The 12,206-nt window shown below is 40.7% G+C and overlaps 1 protein-coding gene across 1 annotated transcript; it reads left to right on the top strand.

The window, feature by feature from the left end:
• Positions 1-28: 28 nt before the first annotated feature.
• Positions 29-12,074, top strand: LOC100254351 (3-oxoacyl-[acyl-carrier-protein] reductase 4). Its single transcript, XM_002279344.5, has 11 exons — positions 29-412; positions 1,151-1,293; positions 7,650-7,703; positions 8,915-8,995; positions 9,087-9,132; positions 9,208-9,302; positions 9,390-9,422; positions 10,830-10,964; positions 11,098-11,191; positions 11,557-11,639; positions 11,718-12,074. Exons 1-11 carry the CDS (start codon positions 226-228, stop codon positions 11,748-11,750), a joined length of 984 nt encoding a protein of 327 aa, XP_002279380.1. The 5' UTR covers positions 29-225; the 3' UTR covers positions 11,751-12,074.
• The last annotated feature ends 132 nt before the right edge of the window (positions 12,075-12,206 follow it).

Raw genomic sequence — 12,206 nt, forward strand, 5'->3', positions numbered from 1 at the left:
AATTATTTCAGAAGGGGTATATTTTAGTTTTTCATATGGCAAAAGCGCCCAAGTATTATCCCGGCGAGGAACAAGTGTAACCTACTTCCAAACACCGGCTTAGCTTTCGCCGCTGCTCTCACTCTCGCATCTCGATCGACCATAGGAGGCCTTCTCTGTCTGGCAACGTCTCTTGGCTCTCTCTCTTCTTCCGTCGTCGCCGTGCGGACACTATCCACAGCTTCAATGGCTGTTACTTTTACCGGATCTACTTCTATAGCTTCCGCTCCAGCGAAAATTGGACCGATTTTCAGGCAAATCGCTCATTTCCGTCGAGGACGGTCCCTGGTTTCCGCCGGACCTCGATCGGCTCAGTTCTGTCCAAGCGTAGGGTTTCAGTGTCGATGGAGCAATTCCTCTGCTTTGCCTGCTGGTACACTTCCTTTTCGGCATACGCGTGTTCGAGTCTTTCTGTTAACTACATTTTTTTAAAAGTTGATGGTTGTATATTTCTTTGAGTAGATGTGCTTAATCTTGCTGCTCTTGGTTTCTTGAGTCTGAGTTTTTTTGTGCTTATGCTTTGTTTGGTTTCTGAGAAAACGCAGTAGCGGAGAAGAATTTGTTAGTTTGGATTCTAGTCTTCCATTCAATTGAGCCTAATTTAAGTATTTTGGCTTGGTTGAGGTGAGTTTCTCTATTCTTGGAAAAGAGAAATGACAAAAGAATTCAGATTTTTATTTTTATTTTTGCTTCATTTTCTCAGCTGCCAAACGGGGGGTTATGAATTTTCTTCTCTAAGAGTTTATCTGCTTTGAGATTTTTTTCTTGATCATTACTTTTAATGTTTTATGATCTGCGTGATTGTGGCTGAGTTTTATCTCTTAACGTTAGCTCTTTGGCTCATAAAATTTCTGACACTGATATTTCACAAATCTTTGTTCCATAAACATTTTTGTAATTTGTGAAATAAATAGCATTTGCCTACTCATCTTCAAAAAATAAATTATAGTGACTTAGCAGTAAAATCCTGATAGCTTTTTCAGTCATTCTTGCACTAGGTTTTAATTTTTTTTTTTTTTTGACAAGAGAGGTGTTTTGCATATAGATGTGTATGTATGAAGGTAAATATAGGTTAGGCTGATTACTAAAAGAAAAAATATGGAATATGCAGGTGTTAAAGCTCAGGTTGCAGCTGTTGAACAAGCAAGTGTTGATTCCACACAGAATGTTGAAGCTCCTGTTGTTGTTATCACCGGTGCTTCTAGAGGAATTGGCAAAGCAATTGCACTGGCTCTGGGCAAAGCGGGTTGTAAGGTGTTTTGAATTTCGGTCCCTTTCTAATGATGTCTATACAACTACATACGTACGTACATACATACATACATACATACACACACACACACATATATATATATATATATATATATATATATATCATTTTTGCTGTTTTAGACACATGTATTGCCTATATCCGCAGAGGTATGGTTTGATGGCCTTTATAACGATGATCTGGATGACTTTTATATGAACTGCCTCAAATTGTATATAACAAAAAGTTTAGTGGTTCTGATAGCAGTTACATTCCTTTGGACCATTAATCAAATCCTTGGACAAGTTACACTGTTTCTGGCCACTACAGTCAGTTTATGCCTATTTTTAAGGTACTAGATTGTTGTCATTGTTATTCTTTCAGTGGTTATGGAGTATCAGAATGCCATTAGTTAAGCTGGGCATGATACCAAGGTTTCTGTTGTGGTGTTTTATTCTCTGAGTGAATGTGATCCATTTTCAGTTCTTATACCTGTAATATAATATTTTTGTGGGAGAGAGAAGTGGAATTTTCTTCTGCCCTTTTTATTCAGGATATAATGTAAGATTGAGATTCCCTTTAGAAAAAAAAAGGTACTCCTGTAGTTTGTTGCTTGTTGGCACAAATGAAGTAGCATGTATGTTGATGTCTACTCATAAGCACAATATTAGCCATCCAAAACTCCAAAATGGAGAAATCTCATGGAGGAAACTTTCTTGGAATGAAACTCCATTCTGGAAAGAAATGATTACCCCTTTCATTGTTTGTTTCTTGTTAGCCTAAATCAAGTTTCAGGTGCATTGATGTCCAGTCATAGGCATGATATTTGCCATCCAAAGTTTTTAAATGAAGAGATGTTATAGATGAAACTTTACAAGCTACCTTCCCTTTCTGTGTGATATAATGTTCAACCTCTTGTCCATGTGACTAATGAGTATCAGTAATATGTTCTAGAAAAAAATTGTTCTAAATGCATTTAACGCCTTTATTGGGTTTTGGCATAGTGATCTGTCAAATTAGGTAATCATTATGATATTACACTATAGTAAATGTGATAGAGGCATCTGATCCAACTTCTGCTTTTAAAAATGACCAGATTGTTTGATTGCATTGCTTTCCCCTTATTTAGCTTCTATAAATCATTTAAGGGATATAAATATGATATGTGGGTCAAGCTAGCAATTCGTTGTATTTTGTTGCATGGTAGACAGATGGTTGAAGACTATGAATTTTTTCTTATGGAGTCTTTGGATTGTTTAGTTCATGTTATATATTGAACATGTATGTGGTTTTTCTAAACCTTTTTAAAGCTTTCTAAGTGTGCCTCTTTTCATACTGTTGAGAGAGAGAGAGAGAGGAGAAAAACCTTATTCATTCATTGTAATCTCTACTTACAATTGAGAGATATATATATACAAGGCTAGGAGTCCTAACTACCATACATGTGACCTATATTAACAAGGAAAGATAGTATACTATACATACATTATATTCAACACTCCCCCTCAAGCTGGAGCATATACGTCATATGCATCAAGCTTGTTACAAATATATTTAATCCTAGGACCTCTGAGAGATTTAGTGAAGATGTCTGCTAGTTGATCATTTGAATTGACAAAACTTGTAGCAACACATCCTGATGCGATCTTCTCTCTAATGAAATGACAGTCAACTTCAATATGCTTGGTCCTTTCATGAAAGACTGGATTGGATGCAATATGTAATGCGGCCTGGTTATCACAGATGAGTTTCATCTGTTCATCCTTTCCAAATCTCAACTCCTGAAGAAGATGTCTCAACCATATGAGTTCACATGTTGCCAAAGCCATAGCTCGATACTCGGCTTCAGCGCTAGATCTGGCCACTACATCTTGTTTCTTACTCTTCCAAGATATTAGATTACCTCCAATAAAAACACAGTACCCTGAAGTGGAACGTCTATCTGTGGGTGAGCCAGCCCAATCTGCATCTGTGTAACCAACAACTTGAGTATGACCTCTGTTCTCGTACAATATACCTTGGCCTGGTGTACTTTTGATATATCGAAGGATACGGATTACGGCATCCCAATGGCTATCACATGGTGACTGTAGGAATTGACTAACAACACTCACAGGAAAAGAAATGTCTGGACGAGTAATGGTGAGATAGTTCAATTTACCTACGAGCCGTCGATATCTCCCGGGGTCTCCTAAAGGCTCCCCCTGTCCTGGTACAAGTTTGACATTCGGATCCATAGGTGTGTCTACCGGTTTGCAGTCTAACATACCGGTTTCTTCCAGGATGTCTAAAGCATATTTCCTTTGGGAAAGGACCACACCAGAACTAGATTGAGCTATCTCAATTCCCAAGAAATACTTGAGTTTCCCCAAGTCTTTGGTCTGAAAGTGGGTAAAAAGATGTTGCTTTAGTTTTTGAATACCATCCTGATCACTGCCTGTAATGACGATGTCGTCCACATAAACAACCAGATAAATACACTGCCCCAAGGAGTTATGATGATAAAAAACTGAATGGTCTGCTGTACTGCGAAGCATGCCAAACTCTTGAACAACAGAACTAAAACGGCTAAACCATGCTCGAGGAGATTGTTTCAAGCCATATAGAGAACGGCGTAACCTGCACACTAAACCAGACTCCCCCTGAGCAACAAAACCAGGAGGTTGCTCCATATAAACTTCCTCGGCAAGATCACCATGAAGGAAGGCATTTTTAATATCCAACTGATAAAGAGGCCAAGAACACATAGCAGCCATGGAGAGAAGCAAGCGGACAGAAGCAATCTTGGCAACAGGAGAGAATGTGTCACCATAATCAGAACCATAAACTTGAGTATAGCCTTTAGCAACTAAACGGGCCTTAAGGCGATCAACCTGACCATCAGGACCAACCTTAACTGCATAGACCCAACGACAACCAACTGTAGATTTACCAGAGGGTAAAACAACAAGATCCCAAGTGCCATTAGAGTGCAGAGCAGCCATTTCATCCACCATTGCCTGTCGCCAGCCTGGATGGGAAAGAGCTTCATGGGTGCTCTTTGGAAGAGAAACAGAGGATATAGCAGAAACAAAAGCAGAATAGGGTGAAGATAATCGATGATAACTCAAAAAATTGTAAATAGGATGAGGATTACGAGTAGAGCGAGTACCTTTCCGAACAGCAATAGGTAAGTCATTAGGAGAAGGCAGAGCCGGGGCAGGTGAAGCCGAAGGGATAGGAAGTGAGTCAGCAGGTGCCTCAGGAAAAGGGAGAGGAGCAACGACACGAGGGCGACGATGATAAACCTGAAGTGGTCGAGGGGGCATAACATCAGGTGGGGAGACAATGGGAATGGGCAAGACTTCAGAAACAGGAAGAGACTCAGAAGTGGTGGAAAAGAATGGTGAGTCCTCAAAGAAGGTGACATCAGCGGAGATAAAGTACCGATGAGTCTCAAGGGAATAACAACGATAACCCTTCTGAAGTCTGGAATATCCCAAGAAGAGGCACTTCATGGCTTTGGCGGAAAGCTTGTCCTGTCCAGGAGTGAGAATATGAACAAAGCAAGTACAACCAAAGACACGAGGAGGAAGGAAATAAAGTGGTTGGTCAGGGAAAAGAAGGGAGTGAGGAATCTGATCGTGTAAGACAGAGGAGGGCATACGATTAATCAAATAACAAGCGGTAAGAACAGCGTCCCCCCAAAAGCGAAAAGGAACATGACTATGGAGGAGGAGAGTACGAGCTGTCTCAACAAGATGTCGATTCTTGCGTTCAGCTACCCCATTTTGTTGAGGAGTATGAGCACAAGAAGACTGATGAAGAATCCCATGATGAGACATAAACGAAGTAAATTGGGCTGAAAAATATTCCCTGGCATTGTCACTGCGTAACACACGAATAGAAATATTGAACTGGGTTTGGATTTCAGTATAAAATTTCTGGAAAATAGAGAATAACTCAGCTCGATTCTTCATTAAAAATAACCAAGTACATCGAGAATAGTCATCAATGAAAGTGACAAAATACTGAAATCCTAAAGTAGACGCAGTCCGACAAGGACCCCAAACATCAGTGTGGACAAGCTCAAAAGGAGACTTTGCCCGATTATTCAAACGCTTTGGGAACGAGACACGAGTATGTTTCCCAAGCTGACATGACTCACACGGAAGCGACGACAAAGTTGAAAAACGAGGAACCATCTTCTGGAACTTGGAGAGACTAGGGTGGCCCAGACGATTGTGAATGAGGAGAGGAGCATCAGTGGAAATGCAAACTGCAGGAGATGAATCTGAGGTGAGGTGATAGAGGCCTTGAGACTCACGTCCTATGCCAATCGTCTTCCCCGTACTCCGGTCCTGCAAGGTCACAAATTTATCAGAAAAGGTAATAGAGCAATTAAGAGTACGAGTGATTTTGCTGATGGAAATAAGATTAAAAGGACATTCAGGAGTATAAAGGACAGAAGTGAGAGGTAGAGAAGGCAGAGGAAGGGCCAAACCAATACCTTTAGCCACAGTTTGAGAACCATTAGCTAAGGTAACAGTAGGTAAATCAGAGGTAGTAGTAATAGAGGAGAAAAGATCCTTATTACCAGATAGGTGATCAGATGCTCCAGAATCTAGAATCCAGGGTCCAAGAGAAGATGTGTGGGTAAGGCAGGCAGAGGCATTACCAGGCTGGGCAACAGAGGCAATAGAAGCCTGAGATGTCTGAGATGCGGAGGAGCTCGGAGGCTGAGACAGCGGAGAATCAGAGGACTGGGCCATATGGGCAGTGCGAGGAGGTCTTCCATGTAACTGATAGCAACGATCGCGAGTGTGGCCAAGTTTATTGCAATAGGTGCAATGAGGACGTTGGCCTCTACCTCGGGTACCACTGCGTCCTCCTCGAGAGGTAGTTTGAGAAACTAACATAGAAGAATCTGAAGCGCTATCAGATGGCAAAGTCTGAGTGGACGAGATACGGAGGAGGCGAGCAAACACATCATCCAAGGACGGAACTGATGAACTACCAAGAATCTGATCACGAATAGGCTCAAGATCCGGACGGAGGCCAATAAGAGTAAGGACCATGAAGAACTTGTCAAGCTGTGTTTGTTGAGCCCCAACATCAGGAGTAAGAGGCATCACAGTCAAGAACTGCTCCTTAAGAGAGGCAATCTGACCAATATAAGTAGATAGATCCAAGTCCTGTTGGCTGAGATGGACAATAGCAGAAGCCACCTTATAAAGACGCTGGATATCATTCGTGTATAATCCTTTGGCCTGAGTCCAAAATTTAAAACAAGTTTTATAGGCCTGAAGATGAAGAAGAATCCGGGGATCAACCGATTGCCATAATACACTACACAACTGTGCATCTATCTTCCTCCACTGTACGCGGTCAACCTCAGGGATATCTGCCTCCTGGGTAACCAAATGATCCTCATATCCTTGACCCATAAACCAAAGTTCAACAGAGGCAGACCAGGAGAGATAATTCTCACTGCCAACCAATTTCTCTGAGGTAATCAGAGGAGATCCAGAGAGAACAGACGTAAAGATCTGATTTTTGGTGGTCATATTCACGTATTTGGATCGAAGAGAGCCCTAAGATGGGTTCAGATTTCGGCGGAGAGAGAAAAACAGTGAAACCACGGCTGTGAGAGGTGCAATCAATGGAGAAAAAAAGGTCGTGACGTGCCTGGAGAGGAAGAGAAGCAGCACCCAAGCCTCGGGGATGGAGGGGGAGCCCTGTCGGAGGTGGCCGGAATGGCAAGAAGGCCAAAAACAGGGAAAAAATGGAGATGCAGGGCTCGGGGAGGACTGCCGGAGGGCTAGAAGGCCAAGACGGCGCCGAACGAGCCTGGAGAGGTGTCGGAAGTGGCCGGAAAGTGGGCCACGCGCCGTCACGCGCCGGCGCGTGGGTGACAGGCCGGAGGAGAAGGGCGGCGCGTGGGGGCGCGTGAGATGCCGGTTGCCGGTGGGGTTTCCACTGGCGTGTAGATCAGCCTCCGGCGGTTCGGAATATGTGGTCGTTTCCCGGAAAAAAGGTCGCCGGAAAATGTCGCCGGAAAAGGTTGCCGGCGTGATGGAGATCCGACGGCGATGAGGTTGAAAAAAAAAATTAGGTTTTCTCCTTTGGCTCTGATACCATGTTGAGAGAGAGAGAGAGAGGAGAAAAACCTTATTCATTCATTGTAATCTCTACTTACAATTGAGAGATATATATATACAAGGCTAGGAGTCCTAACTACCATACATGTGACCTATATTAACAAGGAAAGATAGTATACTATACATACATTATATTCAACACATACTAATAAATATCCTAGTGGCAAATTTCCTCATTTTTCAGTCCCATCCTTGATGATGTGATTACTGTTCTGTTACAGGTCTTGGTGAACTATGCAAGGTCATCAAAGGATGCTGAAGAAGTTTCCAAACAGGTGTTGTCTCGTCCATTTAAATCTTTATGGAGAGAATTTTCTGGAATTTTATGGTGATCTTCTTATCTTCTTTCTTTCCCCCTGTCCTTCAAACCGTAGTTGTAATTTATCAAACAGCTGCATCTATAAGCTAGCAGTTGTCAAATTGTTCTAGTACGGTATGCATGCTGTTTACTTTGTTGATTTTGCAAATACTTCTATGTTTTTTCTTATCTCTTATTTCACTTTCTGTTCTTTATATAGACTGAGAGGAGGGACATGAAAAGGGTTTTTGCCTCTGTAGGTGAAACTCAGGACACTGACCTGATAAGGAACTAACACAATCAGTTTGGGTTTGGTTTGGTTTGTTCATCTGGAGATGCGCATGAGCTGGCACTAGAATTGAAACTTTATGTCTAAATAGGTGTGAGGCAGCCCTTAATACAGGATCAATAGAACATAGGTACTATTCCATATCAGTTGGAAAAGGGAAGCAAAAACCCCATTCCTCTCTTTAGAGCTGCAACTCAGGCATGTTGAGCTGGAGATCAAAACAAGCTCAGCTCTGTTCTCATCTAGGATGCTCAGCCAGAGGAACAAACCAGATCAAGTTCCCCAGTCAGTGCTCAACCAAAACTAAACAGGCTGTGGTTGAGTTTAGTGAATTAGGTTGGGTTAGGTTGATCAGGTTGTTGGGTTTGCCTGGGAGAGAGTGATAGAAGTGACGCAGGGGACTTCTCTAGCTGGTGGCATATTGACCAGCTATTATGAAAATTCAGTTTGAACAGTTACTTAACTAGTTTAAACTTTTAATCTCATTAAAATCATTAAAATAAGCCTATTAATGGAACCTAGTCAATTTTCCAAATGCAATTTCCATGCATGTAGTTTGTGTGTTGCCCTCATCTCTGCAAGTGTAGTAGTTTTGGGCACTGGATTACCATCTCTGCTTTTCCTCCCAGTCCTAGCTTTGTACATTCTGTTCCATAATTCAAGATACAGACCTCATGCAGTCAATCAGCTCTGTTTATCATTGTGTTTATGTCAAGATATGGTTATAATTGACAGGTCGTTACGCAATAAGACATTGTTGATCTTGTGTTTTAGGCTGTTCTACTATAGGGTTACATTAATTATAATCATGTCATATTCAATGTTTTTAAGGCAGTCAGAATGTTACTTGACTTATTAAGACCTCAAAATTGTGAATACTTACAATTATTTGCTTGTAGATTGAGGAATTTGGTGGGCAAGCTCTTACTTTTGGGGGTGATGTTTCCAAGGAGGAAGATGTAGAATCAATGATTAAAACCGTGAGCAAACTCTCCTTGTGTTGATAGAGAAAAAAATGTTGATTTGTTTACTGTCGGCATTCATGGTGTCATTGAATCCCCACTTTTGCAGGTGGTTGATGCATGGGGAACCATTGATATACTGATAAACAATGCAGGTTAGCAACAGGTATATCTTGATTCATTGCAATTATCTCGATTTCCTTTCATTAACTATTTTCCAATGGTTTTAGGAATTACACGGGATGGCTTGATGATGAGAATGAAAAAACCCCAATGGCAGGAGGTTATTGATTTGAATCTCACAGGTGTATTTCTCTGCACACAGGTATTTAAGTTCTGCAATCTATTATTATTTGTATATATTTGAACTTGAGTTCTCTGGTTGCTAACCATTTATGTATGCTTCTTGCAGGCTGCATCCAAAATTATGATGAAAAAAAGAAAGGTAATTTCAAATTACTATATCTCATTTTTATTTTTTTCTAGTATTGGGGACTTAATGGTTTTAAACCAAAAACATGTGTCCAAAATCATGCCAAAGAAATTTTACAACATAACATGACCCATACAACATAATTCATTTGCACAGCATGATCGCTCAAAGAAATCAAACCTTTATTTCGGTTCGGTCTAACTCAATTCTAAGACTACTGGTTCTGCTAGAATCTGTCTACACCATGGTCTTGTACACAGTACACTAATTTTATCCTACTCACTTCTTTTTCTTGATAGGTCACATTTTCCTTTCATCCCTGTGTAAGCTTGAACCTGGGACCTACTTTTATCCTGCATATGTCAATACCAAAATCACCAAACATTTTTCACCTGTCAACTAACCAAAAGAAATGCTAGATGAAATGCCCACAACTTTCGCATCCTTGGACATTTAAACTTTCAGCTGTGCCCTAGTTTTTATGTTCAGTTACATGTGTAGTTTGGAATTCAGCCTCCTGCAGAAGTAGTATCAATTTTCACATTATGCAACCAGTATCATCCAGAAAATTCCAATATATTTAAAACAAAGTTGAAGCCAACTTTGAGTTAGTTTTGACTTTGTACTGGCTTCTGGATTTCTGCACAAACCCAGGCTAGTGTTTTTCTGGATTTCCCCACTCAATAGGTCATTCTATCAAGGATTGTGTTGGATATGGGCCTCAGAAATCAATTGCATTAAATATTCAGAGCTGATTGAAGATTCATCGGTCATATGAGGTTAGAAAAAAATCATTTGTCTGCCATTGTCAATTGAATTTCCTAGATGGGTGTAGAGATTCATTGGCATGCATGGCATGCAAACGGTGAAGCTCACAGAAGATACATTGAACAGATGGCAATATGAATTCATTTTGCACTCTTACACACACACACACTATGTGCTATTCACTTCGTTTCTGCGAAAACATGTTTGTCAGTAAACTCAACAAAAACAGGATTGGCCTAGGTCTTCCAGCCTGAGCGCCCACTTATTCCACTACAGCATTGTTATTTTGCGTAATCCTGTAACTGGCACCTATGGGACTTTTGGTGACCTTAAAAGTTGGAATTACCTCCCAAAGATGCGTAAACATTGAAGACTCTTGATCCTCTGCAAGTGTATGTGTTCACGTACAAAGACCTAAATAAGGAGAAATGACCTGAAAAACTTGTCAGCTAATTGTGTGCCTTTTGGAATTAGTTAAGCATGGTTGGTTCTTCGGTTCTGTCGAGAAATAGCACCATGAATGCCATTAGCTGGCATTCTGCCAGTTACCTACTTCTGAATTTCATAATTGTGCTGTCCTTTTCTTTTCTTTTCTTTTTTTTCCAATTTCCCTATTGCTTCTATATGTCCTCATTTTTCTCTGTTGTTCAGGGAAGAATTATCAACATATCCTCTGTTGTTGGCCTGGTTGGCAATGTTGGACAAGCCAATTACAGTGCTGCAAAGGCAGGGGTAATTGGCTTAACAAAAAGTGTTGCAAAGGAATATGCAAGCAGGAATATTAATGTAAGCATCCAGATCTTTTTTAGTTCGAGTGACAAGACATCAAATGTTATTATATCAAAACAGAACTTTAAATAGGGATTTTTCTACACTATACAACCTTATCAGTCCCAACCATAGCTTTCTCTTTCCACAGGTTAATGCCGTGGCTCCTGGATTCATAGCATCTGATATGACTGCCAAGCTTGGGGAAGACATTGAAAAGAAAATCTTGGGTACCATTCCCCTAGGTGAGCCTGATTATTAAAATAAAATTTGGCATTACCATATCGCGTAAGCTACATAATAGGATAATCATGTACTTGTTCACCATCCTCAAGCCTCTTGGAACTAAGGAGAGATGATATTTGAGAAACATAAATGATTGAACTAGTGGAACAAAAGGTTTCAAGCTGTTTGAAATATCAAACTTCACTGCCATTGATCGGACCATTCAGGTTGATCAATAAAGCAGAGGTCTCCATGATGATTGACGTTAGATTAACATCATCCTTATCCCATTCTTTGTTTACACCAAAATGAATGCTTTTGGTTTGAAGATCATCATGAATAGAGAGGGATAAGTGCTCATTCGGTTTTAAACATGGTTACACAGGACGATATGGCCAACCTGAGGAAGTTGCTGGACTGGTAGAATTCTTAGCACTGAATCCTGCTGCCAGCTACATTACCGGACAGGTTAATAGCACTTCACAGTTTTGATGTTTTATTTTTTGTTCAGGAGGTGGTTTATCAGACATATTTATTCTATCGCAGGTGTTTACCATTGATGGGGGGATGGTGATGTAGGAGGCTTGAGAATCCTCCATCTTTTACTGTCTCCATCCTGAAAACTTGCTGGTCTTCATATCTGTGCCAGTCCAAGCTCCTTCTGTGGTTTTATAAGGTGCATAAACTTCACCTTGCTGGAAATGCAGAGTGTCCATAAGGTTGTAGTCAGCTAGCAATCTTTAAGACTCAAGAATAGGAAGATTTAGCCATTTTTGTTAATTTTGAGGCACTTCACTTTCTCTGGACCGTTGTAAGCAAGAAAAATAACCAAAAATCTAAGGATAAAAAAAAGCGGACAGCGCTGCCTTCCTGGTTACCGACTAGGAAGTCTTACTTGTTTTATTGTTTAATGTAACTGCTAGTGGAGGCTCCGAAATGGTGGTCAATACCACGAGCGTCATACCCACTAAACTTAACGCATTTTTTCTTATAAATATTTGGTAGATTAAGTGCATCAAAAGATGAACTTTAATT

The sequence above is a fragment of the Vitis vinifera genome, chromosome 17, assembly GCF_030704535.1.
Source record: "Vitis vinifera cultivar Pinot Noir 40024 chromosome 17, ASM3070453v1".
In the NCBI taxonomy this organism is placed as follows: Eukaryota; Viridiplantae; Streptophyta; class Magnoliopsida; order Vitales; family Vitaceae; genus Vitis; species Vitis vinifera.